Source organism: Chenopodium quinoa, unplaced genomic scaffold (genome assembly GCF_001683475.1).
Source record: "Chenopodium quinoa cultivar QQ74 unplaced genomic scaffold, ASM168347v1, whole genome shotgun sequence".
NCBI lineage: Eukaryota > Viridiplantae > Streptophyta > Magnoliopsida > Caryophyllales > Amaranthaceae > Chenopodium > Chenopodium quinoa.
The window spans coordinates 8,518,253-8,533,661 of NW_018743574.1; the positions used below are offsets into that span (position 1 = coordinate 8,518,253).

General features: G+C 38.4%; 2 protein-coding genes across 5 annotated transcripts in view; both read left to right on the forward strand.

The window, feature by feature from the left end:
• The window catches only part of LOC110682541, a 34,572-nt gene extending 21,137 nt beyond the window's left edge, over nucleotides 1-13,435 (forward strand). For 3 of the 4 annotated variants that reach the window (XM_021858893.1, XM_021858890.1, XM_021858892.1), the window contains 10 exons: nucleotides 2,669-2,762; nucleotides 2,852-2,904; nucleotides 3,045-3,129; nucleotides 3,262-3,364; nucleotides 3,441-3,533; nucleotides 3,629-3,695; nucleotides 4,147-4,213; nucleotides 4,315-4,368; nucleotides 4,817-4,980; nucleotides 13,343-13,435. In XM_021858893.1, the coding sequence (XP_021714585.1) occupies nucleotides 2,669-2,762; nucleotides 2,852-2,904; nucleotides 3,045-3,129; nucleotides 3,262-3,364; nucleotides 3,441-3,533; nucleotides 3,629-3,695; nucleotides 4,147-4,213; nucleotides 4,315-4,368; nucleotides 4,817-4,924 (724 nt within the window). In that variant the 3' untranslated portion in view covers nucleotides 4,925-4,980; nucleotides 13,343-13,435. Of the gene's footprint in view, nucleotides 1-2,668; nucleotides 2,763-2,851; nucleotides 2,905-3,044; nucleotides 3,130-3,261; nucleotides 3,365-3,440; nucleotides 3,534-3,628; nucleotides 3,696-4,146; nucleotides 4,214-4,314; nucleotides 4,369-4,816; nucleotides 4,981-5,107; nucleotides 5,823-13,342 lie in introns of those variants that run through there. The other variant, XM_021858891.1, reaches the window with a different exon arrangement.
• Nucleotides 12,776-15,109, forward strand: LOC110682545 (peroxidase 72-like). Its single transcript, XM_021858897.1, has 4 exons — nucleotides 12,776-13,435; nucleotides 13,561-13,752; nucleotides 13,870-14,035; nucleotides 14,469-15,109. The coding sequence occupies exons 1-4, from the start codon at nucleotides 13,211-13,213 to the stop codon at nucleotides 14,882-14,884; spliced, it is 999 nt and encodes a 332-aa protein (XP_021714589.1). The 5' UTR covers nucleotides 12,776-13,210; the 3' UTR covers nucleotides 14,885-15,109.
• The last annotated feature ends 300 nt before the right edge of the window (nucleotides 15,110-15,409 follow it).

Consider the following 15,409-nt stretch of genomic DNA (forward strand, 5'->3'; position numbering starts at 1 on the left):
CAATTTAATTTCCTTGAGATATGATATACTTGTATAATTCTAAGGAAAATGTTACAAATGTGTAAGGACTAAGGAGTGATTGAGAGTCCAGTCAATTACAAACTAAGGGCAAGGTTGATTCAAATTGTCTTTTGTAATTATGTTTTTTAGAGCTTAGTTAAATTTGAATTACAATTTAGGGTGTTTCCCGAAAACCCGTGAAATTGGTCCAAAAACGTGAATTATAGCCTTCACTTTTGGATTTTTTTTGCACTCTTCCGAACCTGGATAGAAACAAGTTAGGGTGTTTCCTCTGAACTCCACAACACCCTAGAAGGCCATTTGGGTGGTCAGAACATCCTTTTTGTCTTAAAAATATCACTTTAAGTGTTTACGACATTATATGACCTCAATAAGTATCCCCTACCTTCTCGAAAATTTTCAACGTCGGGTCCCAAAACCTCCAAAATTGGTCCAAAAGCGTGAATTATAGCCTTCAATTTTTGACAGTGAAAAGGAAACACGTTGGAGTGCTTCCCAAGGACACCTTTGGAGGCCATTTAAGTGGTTAAATCCATCCACTTTGCTTATAATTAGTCAATTTTACTACTGTTATGTATATGCCTCCTTTCAAGGAAACCAGGCCATCATGGGGTAATATATACTACCTCCGCTTCAGATTACTCGCAACAGTTTCCTAAAACGGTCACTTCACATTACTCGCAACAACTTATTTTCTTTCCTTTTTTAGTAAGATTTTTTGTATAATTTTACAAAATTACCCTTACTTTTGTTTTAAACACCCTATTTAAAAAAACTGATTTTATCTTATTAACTTAAAATAACATTAATTAACTTAACTATCTCCACTAAAATCAATCCTCTTCCATCTAAAGTAAGATTTTCTTCCTTTAACCACCTTCATCTTCTTCCTCATCCCCATTATTTTTCACTCTCTTCCTTCATCTTCTTCCTCATTCCCATTATTTTTCTCTCCTCCTCCAACTCAATTTTCAAGGTTTTTCCAGAGGGTTTCGTGGGTTCCTTGGGTTAGTGCGTGGGTGCGATGGCTTGGTGGTTTCGCGAGATCGGTGGTTTCGTTGGCTGCTTGTGGTGGTCGTGAATGGTTTCAATGGGTTGGTGGGTTCAAGGGTTCGTGGTTTTGTGGGTTCAAGGGTATGTGGTTTTGTGGGTTGGTGGTGGTCGTGAGTGGTTTCTCTGGGTTGGTGTTGGTGGTGGGTTCAAGGGTTTTTGTGGTTTGTGGGTTTTAATTTCCAGATTTGTGGGTTTTCGTGGGATTGGTGGTAATGTTGGTGGTCGTGGTTTTCGTGGGTTAGTGGTGGTGGTCGTGGTTGTGGTTTTCATGGGTTCGCTGGGTTGGTGGTGGCGGTGGTGTTAGTGGTTTCGGTGGTGGTGGCTGGTGTTAGTTGTTTCGGTGGTAGTGGTCGTGGGTTTACTGGGTTGGTGGTGGTGGTGTTAGTGGTGTCGGTGGTGGTGGTGGTCGTGAGTGGTTTCGGTGCTGTTGGTGACTTGGTGGTGGTGGGGGGGTGGTGGCAGTGCTGGTGGCGGGTGGTGGCAGCATTGGTGGTGGGTTAATTATTTTAATTATTGTTAAATTTGTTTTTTTCTTTTTTTTTTGGGGTTGGATTAATAGTTAAGTAAATGCCCTTATTTTTCAATAACTACACTTAAGATCTTTTTCCTCGGCCTCCGCAAAGTTGTCCTTTGTTGCGAGTAACCCGAAGCGGAGGTAGTATATGTGATTTATGGCCATATGTGATTACAAACAACAATATAATTCCTTGTGATATGATATACTTAGTAAAATTCCAAGGAAAATGTTACAAATGTGTAAGGACTAAAGGAGTGATTGATAGTCCGGTCAATTACAAACTAAAGGCAAGGTTGATTCAAATTGTCGTCCGCAATTCTGTTTCTTAGAACTTAGTTAAATTTGAATGACAATTGCTGAATAAAAATTATAACTTTCTCAAAAAACGATAGTGTAAACAAACTATAGGAATTAAGTACAAATATACAATTCTTCAATACTTGTATAATCTACATGCTGAGACAGTGTGTAGTTGTCTACGTATATCATATTGCTTCTTCTTTTTTTTTTTCTCTGTTTTGTCTTCCATTTAAGCTTTCATCTTGAAGACTTGGAGTGCTGAACTGCTGATAATTTGAAAATACATCAGCTGTATTGTATCTCACATTCATGTTAATCAATTGAAAATTAATTGGAAGATGGGGGGGGGGGGGGACTGGATAGTGGATACTATATTGATTTTCTCTGATATATTCTCAATTTTTATTCCTTTTATCAGTTTGTTCTGACATTCTTAATAAATTGTCAAATTCTTGCAGTAAGTATAATAAATTTCTTTATTTGTTTTCTGGTTGTCCACCAATCATATTCTCGTCAACTCAAGAAGTTATTCAACTACTTTACTCTGCATTTCTTTCATTGTTGGTACCATATCTTAAAATCCAATCTATGCTTAATGCGCTTTCATACCTAATGCTAGAAATTGGTTACCATTTCTAGAGTCATAGAGGAATAAAATTGATGGTTGAGACACCTGATTGTGGTTTATGTTATTGTGATAGCTTGCTAATTCTATTCTGACTTTTGCTGGAGAGATGAACTTTTCTGATTATATGTTTATTGGTTGCAATTTGCAAGAGTTATTGTGGAACTTGCTATTCCTTGTGAGAAACGTGGTCCACGGGTTTTTGAAGGATTCACTATTGGGTTTCATCCACGGTCATGGGAAATTGTAAGAAACTTGTTATATTTTTGCAAATTCAAATACCCTTTCCCATAACTGATTTACTGATCTGATTGATGAATACTCTGGAATGTCAGGTCTACAATGGCATGACCCAACCTGGTTTTGAGAAGTCTCACAATGAATTTCAGTAAGATCTCTGATGAGAAATATGATGCATATTTTAGTTGTAATGCTTTAGGCTCTTCCCAGATTAATGATTTTGGGTTGCCTGAGGCTCTCTTTCCACTACTGCACGAGACTGATACTGTGGATTTGTCTGTCTTGCAGCTTTAGTACTGAACAGACTCGTGTTACCCTTCATATGACTGCAGTTGCATCCCTCTCAAATTTGGTGCAAAAACCAACTGTGAAGGTGATTTTGTCCCCCTTGTTATGCTGATACTTGTGCGACACTGCTACCAATCAACAAGAGCTTCCCCAATGGTCAAAGAAACAAATTCAAGAATATTGATTGCTGATGTAGTGTATTCTCTCATATCATCAGGTACTCCCGCAGAATGGCCTAGAAGTTCATCTATCTGGCTCTGGTGCTTCTGGAACTCCCCCAACAACTTTGTCACCAACTGTTTTGACTGTAGATTGGACATGTATGGCTGCAGTTTATACATTGTATGTATTGAGGATTTGAGGGAAAGTAGTGTCTTAATTTTTAAATTACTACAGGTAAAAAGGTACACACTACTCCTTACGAAGTGGAAATCACTATTCCTGTGGAGAATTATGATCCAGTCAAGTTCACACTTACAAAAATGTGCGGTAAGATTATCTGTTCAATTGTGTTACTAAAATTGAAGGAACAATCTATAGTTCCTTTGACATGAAAAACTTAGTTCAAATTTGAAATTTCGCAGATCACAAACAAGATGATGGGAAAGCGACAACGAAAGGATGGGCTATATTTGGAATCTTATCATGCATGTATGCAAATATGCAATTTATGTTTCTATTTTAGCAAGCTTTTTCATTTTGATGGTTATTGTCTTAAGAAGTTAAGATACTGTAAGTACTTAGCAAATTTGTGTTATGATTGACTGCTAGGTCAGCATCCCTTCCTCATCTTAATAGAAGATATATCAGAAATCACATAGCATATGCATTATCAGCTCTGTGCAATGTTTAATCATGTTAGCATGATATTATAATGTACAAGCATTACGTCATGTGCAAAAGTGTTTTTCTCCTATCCGTTGAAAATTATGCGGCCTGAGCTAATTAAAATTCCAGGACATATTATCCAAGGATTTAGAAAATATTGTGCAAGATTTTGAGGTTTCTATCCTGTCACATGCATAAATTTATACCTCCTTTTTGGTTTTTCCACGTTTTCCTCTCTATTTGACATTTGTTCCTTCTGGGCTTTCTTGAGCAGATTCTTTGTTTCACTTACCCTGTTCTGCTGTGGTGGATTTATTTATAAATTACGGGCACAAAACCAGGTATGATCTTGTGTGGTGTGTCCTGTAAGCCGAACTTTGAGTATTCAACCTCTCATATTGCGTTAAGTCTGCACCATCCTAATTATGAATAATTCTTGCAGCATGGGCTTGATGCATTACCAGGGATGACCTATTTATCTGCATTCTTACAAACTGTAAGTTCTGAGCATCCATACTACCTATTTCTTTCTTTAATTATAGTAGACAGAGGATGGGTGGGACTAAGATGTTATGGATGCTGGCCCACCATTACTTCCTGAATTTAGGTGGGTACCGTGAGCAGTGTGGTCACCTGTTGCAGTGTCAAGTATAGGTGTATGTCCTAGGATCAGAGTTGGCTTTGTCTTTCAAGTTTTATGAAATTTGCTTGGTTTAAGGTGTTTAGTGCCGCACTGTTGTCTATCTTATTGTAGCATGATGAGAAATTAATTCAAAATGGCTATTTGATTGCAAAATTGGACATGCCAATGATCCTTATGCCAGAGTTATGTCTGCTTTGCATATACAGTACATAATAATATTGATTTCTATTTTTCTATTATAGACGTTGACTGAGACATATTTTTGTCAATGTGATTTCTATTTGTTTATTTGTGATGATAGGTGTCTGGAGGAGGTCAGGGTTACCAAAGAGCAGAAGAGAGTAACAATCCCTTCATCCCTGCTGCTCAAGGAACTGGAAGGACTGAGGTCAGATATGGTTCCATTTAAATGTACATACTCTCGAGTCCAAAGCAAACATGACGACAAGGATCTGTTTTGTTGAGGTACGAGCTACACAGACAACCTTCTTCTCTCACCCCCCACCCCCCACCCCCCCCCCCCCCAGAAAAAACTCCTTTGGGTTTAAAAAAAGGAAAAGAAAAAGAATTTTAAAGGACAATTACCTTGCAGGTTTCAGTGTCAGCTTAGCACATTTGAATTTCAGTCACGAGCCATTGATAACGACGATTACTGCATGCAACTGCTGCTTAAATGCTGAAAATTGACTTTCTACTGCGTTGGCAAAAGTTTTCTTTGATCTGTTTAGCTTACTTTATGGTTAAGGGTGCTATGTTTTACGATCCTTGGTTCATAGAGTGAATTACAGTAAACAGCATCTATTTAGTCACATGTAGTGTTTATCACTGGGCTACTGACTTCTAACAACTTCTTCATATAGTTATAGGAACAAACCACATGAAATTACTTGATTTGTTTATATTTTTTTGGTGATGTACTTTTCTCTCTTCCCTTCAAGTTCTTTTCGAAGACTTGTTTTTGATTAAGATGAAAAACAAAGCTTAAGACATGGTAAAGATAGGATTCAAACCGAAAGGGAGACTGGCAAATAATCTAGAATTTATTGATGTATCCTGAAGATTTGCTTATAATGTCCTATTTTCGGATGAAGTTCTCGCATCCAAAAATTTAAGCCCTAGGTTATCAGACAATATGAATGAGTTTCAAGATGGAAGTTAACACTGGTGACTATAGATGTGAAGCCTTATTTTACTTGTAATTCTGCTATCTGCTCTTGTTTTATTTGTTTGTTTATATACCTTCTTCATTGATCATTGATGCATATAATTTGGCATTCGTTGATAAACAAAGGTGCCTCATTTTATTAGACCTTATCTATGAGCTGCTGAATGTTATCTAGGAGCAGGTCTGCAGTCTGCTGACCTTGATTGTGTTTTGCCCTTTAATCAATTATTGGGAAAAAAAAAAAGATTAACCTAATATTCCATCTACTTTCCGTCTGTAATTATTAATTGTGAAATTATATATCGACAAACCTTTTCAATCGATCAAGCGTTGAAAAATGTTCAATCATCATCTGTTTATCACATGCAAATAATTTTTTTTTTCCTATCGCGAAGCATCATTGTTGTAAACTTTTTAAGGTACATACTAAATTGCTCTAAAATAATAGGCATAGTTTATCTTACCGGTCAAAACATACAAACTTTGATCATGATATCGTATTATTTATTAAGTTATGAGCATAGTATAATTTGTCGTGATTTTTAGACACGTAAATGATCATGTACTTGTTGCATATAATAAAGCAGTTCAAATCATTTCATATCATGTTTCACTTTATGTCCAATTAATCAGCAGACTATCTATTCCTTTCATTTCAATTGTACAGCAACACGAGTAGTTAACACAATTAAATATAGCATCAATCATGCTACAAGAAACGCTTAAAATTTCGAACGATAAATGAGTTTGACCAATTCTTTTGCTTGTGATAATTTTTTATTTTTTTTTTGTTTTAAATATTTTCTTTGTAAGGGGAAATGGGGTCTAGAGGTGTTAACACCGTTGAATGTACACCACACGGGGCGGTGGCCGGTGGCCAGCTCAGTCTACAAGTCTCCTACTAATGAATTGGCTTTTGGCATTAAATCTAAGTAACTAACTACTCCCTTCAAACTTCACCATTGCCTTGCATCACTTTGCTTTATAAAGATAAAGTTAATTATTATGGAGACATTTACCATACCTGCTTTTACCTATCTTAATTGTTGGTTATTGATGGAGTAATAGATTATGGGCCTTAGATATTTACTTTTACTCCGTCCGTTTAATAAATTGCAATGGTACATGGTAGTCAGGATACAAAATTTCAGGAAAATGATGGGATTTGTTAAACATCGCCCACAAATTACTACATAAAGCCCACAAAATTCACTTGGTTTGCCAAAATTGCCCTTAACCTTAAAAAAAAACACTCACACTCTCATTGCTCATCTTCTTTCAACCTCTCTAAAAAAAAAATTTCAAATAACGACAATGTCGAGGCGGCAAGGCAAGGAATTGGCGGCGGCGGCGGAGGGAAGGATGTCCCAAGGAGGAAAGGTACATTTTGTTAAAAAAAAAAAGGGAAAAACCGCCGTGACGGCGGTGGGGCGCCCTGGCTGGACGCCCAGCCAGCGGTGGTGGCGCCAGATGAAGACACTGCCACCAGTTGGCTGGCGCCTGGGCTGGACGCCACAGCCACGGTCGTGGCGTTTATTCAAGGCGCCGCAGCCGTGGTGTGGCGTCCAGCCCAGGCGCCAGCCAACTGGTGGCGGCGTCTGCAGCTGGCGCCACCACCGCTGGCTGGGCGTCCAGCCAGGGCGCCCCCCCCCCTTTTTTTATATTTTTTTAAAAAATTGTTTTTAATTTTTTTTTTTTTTTTGTGTAATATATTTTTGAATTGTTTTTATATTTTGTTGTTTATTTTTATAAATTTTTTCAATTTCGTTGTATTTTTTCTACGTTTATATTTTGTTTACAATTATTTGTATGTTTTTAGTTTATTTGATTTGCGATGATGATTATTTATCGTATAAATTTTTGTATGTTTATATATTTTAAAATTTTGTGTAGAATTCACTGGGTCGTCATGGTGCGGGGAAGAATATAGAGCTTCTTAGTAGAAGTTATTCAGTGGAGAGGTCGGGGCATAGACATGTCAGATCCCGTGGTATTTTGGCCTCAGCTCGTAGAGAACGGATCCATCGTCGGGATGAGGATGACGTTGACGATGATGATGCTGAGGAGGGTGACCAGGAGGAGGAGCAGGAGGAGGGCGCAGATGAGGATGAGGATGTGGACGATGGTAGTGGACCGTATGATGATTACGGTCCATTCAGTCAGAGGGTTGATGACATGTACGAGACGCATATGGTGGAGGTGCGTAAGGGTAGGGGTGGTAGGTTTGTTAGTAGATCTGGCACATCATCTGCGTCCACTGTATCTGGGGCAAGCAGGAAACGGTCGAGGGCCGGTAATGATTCTTGGGCTGTTAGGAGTGAGGTGCCCGGTGGGCCTGTTGACGGGAGTGTGATTCCTAGCTTTCTAGGACACATAGCTGCCCGTATTTGGGAGGACCAGGAGAGGCCTTCAGTTACGGGGTTGTTGAAATGTCATACCTGGGAAAAGACTTGTAGCTTTTTGCGTACATGGGCTGAGGCCTGGCCGGCGGAGAGCGAGATGTTCGAGCGACTAGAGGGCACTGGAGTGAATCACGTTCCTGCCACCATGCACGATAAGATTGACAGTACGCTGATCACGGCTTTCATTGAGCGATGGCAGCCGGATACAAACTCTTTCCACCTTCCGTTCGGTGAGATGACGATCATGTTACATGACGTCGAGGCCATTCTGGGGATTCGTGTTGAGGGTAAACGACTTTGTGCTGTGGCTGATGCGGATCAGGCTGATTCGCTGGCGGAGTTGTTGACGGTGGACAGGGCTGCACTGTACACTGAGGCGCTAGGTGTTTGGGAACACGGAGGTGTGAAGATCGCATCCGTGTTGCAGCGGTGTTTGTACCCCAGTGCACGTAGGACGCCCGACGCACAGCTGAGTGCTTATGTTTTTCTACTCCTCGGATGTACCTTGTTTCTGGATAAGAGCGGCGGAAACAAGCTCAGGCCACGCGACATAGTAGAGGCGTGTGACCCCGACAGTGTAGGCCAGTTTTCCTGGGGATCGGCTACGTTGGCGTATTTGTATCGCCAACTAGGATTTGCAAGTCGGGCTGACGCGGCAGGTATCACTGGGTGTCTGACTCTATTGCAGACCTGGATATACGAGTACTTTCCTGCATTGCGACCACATCGTGACCCAGTTCTTATTGATGAGGGGATGCCGCGTGCTTGTGCGTGGAGTCCGCGCTCGGAGAAGAAGTCCGTTGACCGCCTCCGATCGATACGGTTATTGCTGGACAGGCTGTCCCCCTTAGAGGTAACGTTTATTTATAGAGTTTACATTTTATTATTTGCACATATTATATTCATGTTATTAAATTTTATATGTTGTTATTGTACAGGTGAACTGGATGCCTTTCGGCCCGAACCCTAGTGTTAGGGTACCCAGGACCCTGTACACGGGACTCATTCAGTATCGTGAGATCGTCGAGGCGTACATGCCCCAGCGTTGTCTTCGCAAGCTTGGATTTGTCCAAGTTGTCCCTCCTCCCCCGGCATGCCCGATGAAGGCGGTCCGACCTGCATCGTCGAGGGACTACGTCGTGCAATGGCCGGATATCATGACCGGGACGTGGGACCAGTTTCCGATGGTGGCCCGCTTATGGACTGCGGAGTTGCAGCGGCCGCCCTCTGGGGTTACTCCCATGTGTGACCATTACTACATGGAATGGTTCAACCGGTATTCGCACCCGAGGTTGATCGCAGATCTCGACCACAGCGATGATGATTATGTGCCACCGCCTACTGCCACGGAAGCGGTATGTCTTTTATTATATTTATCGTTGTCTTTTATTTAAGTTTTATATGTTGTATTGTATTTCATCTTCTGTTTTTTGTTGTATGCAGTGGATGGGAAAGGTAATGCAGGACGTACAGAAACTCTCTCTTGAGAAGGACAGCATGAGTGCAACAGGGAGAGCTGTTGTTGATAGTCTGGAACACACCCTTGCGCAGTGGGAGTCGTCGTCGAGGAGGGATTACTGATGGTTATTGTATTTTATTTATAGAGCATTATGTTGAACATTATGTTGTAAAATTGTAACATTTTAGATTGTTCTTTTAGCTTCCAACTTAAACATATTATCAGTGCTGTTTTTAAATTTTGATATAACCGTTCGTGGATCCGCGCAACTTACCCATGCAACATATAGAATGCAGTAAGCAATACAATATAAAATATTAATGTTCTCATTAAAAGAGCAACGTACAAATAAGATTATAAATAAAGAATGTAAACATGAAAAACTAAAATGCAGCTAGGGTGTTCCATTCGTGGATCCGGTCACTATATAGCGCATCCCAACCCTCTACGCTCGCTGTGCGAATGTTGTACCACCGAGGTATAATCGGTGGCACTGGAAAATCGGTTGACATGTCTAGTCGGATGAAATGTTTGTATGACGACCCAAGAAACGCAATAGCTAGCTCTCTGACCGGTGTGGTGACAGTCTCACGCGACCGCCAAGGGAGAACCGTGGTACAAGGATAATAAGCTTGACTATGCACTCCCAGGCCGAAATGCATGACTGCGCATTTGTAAATGTTTGCAACGGCAAACAGATCTAGGGGCGCGTCAAAATAATGATTTTCGCCGCAAGGTCCACCTCCCCACCGGATACGCCGCAGAGCGCCATCCAAGTCATCCTGGTACACATGACGATAAACATTTCGGTTAGAGGCAATTTCGCTGTACATCAACTCACGCACCAAACCGTAGTTGTCTTCGCCCATTTGAAAAACATCAGCCACGACCCGGAATCCGCAGTTACCATCTCCGATTACATCATTCCACCCTTCCAAGTACGACATGATGATCGCAGGTATCCTTTCCTTGTACGCAATTGCAACCTGTTTTGCCCAATCAATCGCCTGTTGAGCTTCTTCGAATGGACCATCATGTCCAAATATCCCACTGTAATCATTTCCGTCTCCACCATATTCCTGCATCAATTATATATTACAATAAATACATTTAACGGATAATACATTTAATTTCTATATTTACACAGAATTAACACAAAAAAAGCATAATTATATATAATCAAACTTAATTTTTATAAAAACCCAATTCGAATTTTCAAACTAAATTTAAAAATATACCATTTCGAATTTTCAAATTTAATTTTAAAAAAACCTATTTCGAATTTTCAAATTTAATTTAAAAAAAACCCATTTTGAATTTTTTTAAAAAATCATTTTCGATTTTTTTTTTGAAAAAAATTAAATAAAAAACAACAACAAAATCAAAAAAGAAAAAAAAAATTAATTTATATGGGTGGCGTCTGCCAGGGCTGCCACAGCCACTGGACTGGCGCCTGGCAGGGCCGCCTCACCCAGTGGAGTGGCGTCTGCCCAGGACGCCAGTCTGGTGGTCTGGGCGTCTGGGCTGGACGCCACTCTGGGTGTTCTGGCGTCTGGCGTCTGGCTTGGACGTCCAGGCTACGGTTTGGGCGTCCACCCTAGGCGCCGGAGCCACTCCGACGGTAAACCGTGAATTTTAACGGTGACTTACCTCGTTTTCCGTCGACGACGACGTACCTCCGGCGTCCCCCGCATCTCCGGCCTGCCCTCCGGTCTCCCCCGGCGAGCCAGTACGGCTCCACATTTTTTACACCGAGATTATTTCAATTTTAGAAAAAGGGCATAATGGTCAAACCATATCATATTTGTGGGCTTTATATGGTAAATTGCGGGCGATGTTTAGCGTTTCACAAAATGATAGGGTGTGGAATTGGGGACCAAAGAAGAAATTTAATAATATACGGAATAAAGTATAGTTAATTAGGATATATTCATACTTTGTATACTATTGTAATTGTTTTTTTTTTCATGGAAAAAAATAATTTTATTAATAAAATATAGTCAAACGACAATTGCAAACAATTCAAAGAAATATAAACTTTTTCACAGCATAACACCTTAGAACTAATAATAATAGTAATTGTTAGTATGAGAGGAAATAATAATGAGTAATTAAAAAAATAAGTAGTGTAAGTGGAGTTGCTAATAGAGCAATTTTAAAATATTAGTGGGTCTTTATAATGAAAAAAAAAAAAAAACAAAAATACAATTATTAAGAAATGGATGAAAAAAAAAATTTGTTTCAATTATAATGAAATAGAGGGAGTATTTCACATGTACATTCCCATCATAATGTTGTTCTCACTATTTTTTATTAGTTCACCAGGTCAATTCAGCAATTTGTTGTTAAACTTTGTACAATCTTCATGTCTATTTGTCTAAAATCTACATCGCGTATACATCATACTATGAAGAACTATTCCATGTTGAATGATGTAATTCCAAAGAAGATTTTATTTCCAGTTCTCATTTTTATCTTTTCAACATTGACTGTAACAATTAACTAAACCAACAATAGGTGGTTTTTTTATGCTTAAAATAACTTTTAGGACCCTAAAATTACTTGTGCATTAACCAGTCTAGCAAGGCAAACCCAAATAATCAATATTGATGCAACTCCTAACCTACCATATTTTACTAAGAAGATAGACACCATTTTATATTTTCATAATTTTTTTGAGAAAAATGCCATTTTTTTGGTCATGCCCTATTCTCACTTATTTGGGAGAATTAAGTTTATACAAGTTAAATTAAAAACAGAAAGTTTAGATAAAATAAGTTTTAAATTGATAAGCTTAGATAAGTTAAGGTCACTATAGATGTGAAAACCTTTCATAACTATTTTTTCCACTTCTAAGGACAATGGTGAGACTTATAATTCTATTTTGTTTAAAGACTTATACTTCAAACTGTGATATGAAGTTTTAAGAGAGTATAATCTGACAACTGTTTTCATTTGTAGACATTTTAGTAACTCATCCATTGGAAGCCTTCATTTAACCTTATTTTCATTTCTTATACTCTTGATCCCCTATTTGAACTCATTTGAAGATGCTCTAAGAAGCTGTTAACTAATTATCGTTTATTTTATGATTGTTGGAAATACACAGTATGCGAATGTTAACCGACGTACAATTAGAATAAACAAAATTGTGTTACTTCCTCCGTTAATGGTTAATTGCAACAAAGGGGTATTATTTGTGAGATATAAAATATTCCTTTGTTGCAATTAACCATTAACGGAGGAAGTATAAAAAATTCATCAGAAAACCTTTGGTAAACAAGCTGCAGGGATTATGTACAACAATAAGGAGTAGATAAAACCATCACAATAGCACAAAGTCAAAAAAATTGCTTTTTTTCTGTTATCTTTTGGGCTAGCAATGACTTGGTACAATAGTAACTTATTGCTTGACACTTACATCTTAGGGAGTTGGAGGGCCAATAATTTGAGCAGTTAGAACCTTAGTAGGAATTCTATCTTGTTGACCAACTCCACCTCTTCTGTTATCCTCCATCTTTTTCTTTGACTTCACAATAGTTTTCTTCTATAAATACTTAACAAACCTATCTTATCATACCACAAGTCCACAACAGTTAAGCAATAACAGTAATCCAGCTTATTATTAGTGCTGAAAACACTGGTGTACCTCTAAACACTAAAACAAACATGGTCAAGTCCATGGGTTACTTTGTTTTTGTTGTTCTCCTAGCATTTGCCCCTTCATGCTTCTCTTTTGAACCACAAATGGGGTATCTCTGCCCTCAGTTCTATGATCACTCATGCCCTCAACTGCAACAGATAGTCAAGTCCATTGTTGCTCAGGCGGTTGCCAGGGATCGCAGAATGGCTGCTTCCTTGCTTAGGCTTCATTTCCACGATTGCTTCGTTAAGGTATGTATTTGCTAAAAATACGAAGTATATAACTTATTATTTATCTCATTGAACTTTATATCAGTTTTTAATCCAAACCTATACTAATAATAAGTTATCTTATTTTTTTTTGTATAATTTTGCAGGGATGTGATGCCTCATTGCTGCTAGACGACGGTGAAGGCATAGTCTCGGAGAAGGGATCAAAGCCTAATAAGAACTCTGTTCGAGGATTTGAGGTCATTGACGAGATCAAGGCTGCAGTAGAGAAAGCATGTCCCCATACAGTCTCTTGTGCTGATATCCTTACAATAGTTGCTAGGGATTCAACTGTCATTGTAAGCATCAATTTACATAATACTAAAGTAGAATGCAGTTATACATGATGAATCATAGAAGGCAGAAGACTAGACAAAATTGTACTAAAATTACTAACGTATGTAATAACACTGCAGGCTGGCGGACCGAGCTGGGAAGTTCCCCTAGGAAGAAGGGATTCCAGAGGAGCAAGTATACAGGGATCTAACAACGACATTCCTGCTCCTAACAACACATTTAACACCATTCTTACCAAGTTTAAACGCCAAGGCCTTAACCTTGTTGACCTTGTTGCTCTCTCAGGTCTGTTTCAATCACCATTTTTTGTTTTATATATATTGACCTTGCTATTCCATCTAGTATGCAGGATTGTTCTTCTTACCAATATAAAATTAAATAAAAAAAAATATTATCTTGGTCAGGCATTCCCTTCTCTCTGACAAGAAGAAAACCTAGTACTAGCAACTACCTGTTCATTTCTATTGACTGATTTCTGCTCTATGGCCCACCATTTTATTTTAACAAAATTGAAAAGATTTACTGGGTTGATGACGTACATTTACACAAAAATGGCTAGGATTTTTTCATTGTTTTTCATTATAAGGTGTATTCTCTCTAGCTACATGTTTAAACTGGATAAAGATTAAATTGAATAGAATCAGAGTGCCCTGCGATTCATCAATGGCGGTGTTTTTGTTTTTTGGGTTGAGAATGACAAGAAGAAGTGTTTGTGCAGGTGCTCACACAATAGGTTTTGCAAGATGCGTCAGCTTCAGGCAAAGGCTCTACAACCAGAATGGAAATGGGCAACCTGACTTCACACTTGACCCAGCATATGCTTCTAAATTGCGAAACCAATGCCCGCGTTCTGGTGGTGACCAAAACCTGTTCTTCTTAGATTATGTAACCCCCTTCAAGTTCGATAACAGCTACTACAAGAACATATTGGCTAACAAGGGGCTGTTGAACTCGGACCAAGTTTTGTTAACCAAGAATCAAGAATCAATGCAACTAGTGAAACAATATGCCGAGAACATGGAGCTTTTCTTTGACCATTTTGCCAAGTCCATGATAAATATGGGTAACATCACCCCATTACTAGGCCCAAAAGGAGAGATCAGGCAGAACTGTAGAAGGATAAATTCATACTAAGATCCTCTATACTTCTCTGTTTTGTTGTCTGTCAAAATTATGGTGTAATATATTCTGTTACGTTATTTGTTTTCCAAATTTCATTGTATGTGCGTTTGAAGCGGAGTAGTGGCTGCCTGCGGCAAGCTCTGAGATAAATTGTATATCAGTCTTTTACAGTTGAAATAAAGTATTGCTAATCTCATGATTTAATCTTTCATATACAAGTATGTTATTTTTACTCAATACAATGTTTTATCTTCTTCTTTTTTTTATTTATTTTATTTTATTTTATTTTATTTTTTATTATTTTTATTATATATATATATATATATATATATATATATATATATATATATATATGTACATATCTTTTTTTCTATGACAGTTTCACATAATAATGCTAGACTATGGTTTCTTCCAAAGAAAAAAACACACACAGAGTAAAATAGGAAGTTTTTTTATAGAAATCTAAAATAATGTAATACTTGAAACATACTCACTCCAAAACAACTCTAAGTTTATATGAGCAAATGAAAGAAGTAC

Coding starts and splice junctions, on each gene's coding strand:
- LOC110682545 (XM_021858897.1), top strand. CDS start 13,211: ATGGTCAAGTCCATGGGTTACTTTGTTTTTGTTGTTCTCCTAGCATTT. Junction 13,436..13,560: donor TCCACGATTGCTTCGTTAAG/GTATGTATTTGC, acceptor ATAATTTTGCAG/GGATGTGATGCCTCATTGCT. Junction 14,036..14,468: donor TGACCTTGTTGCTCTCTCAG/GTCTGTTTCAAT, acceptor GTGTTTGTGCAG/GTGCTCACACAATAGGTTTT.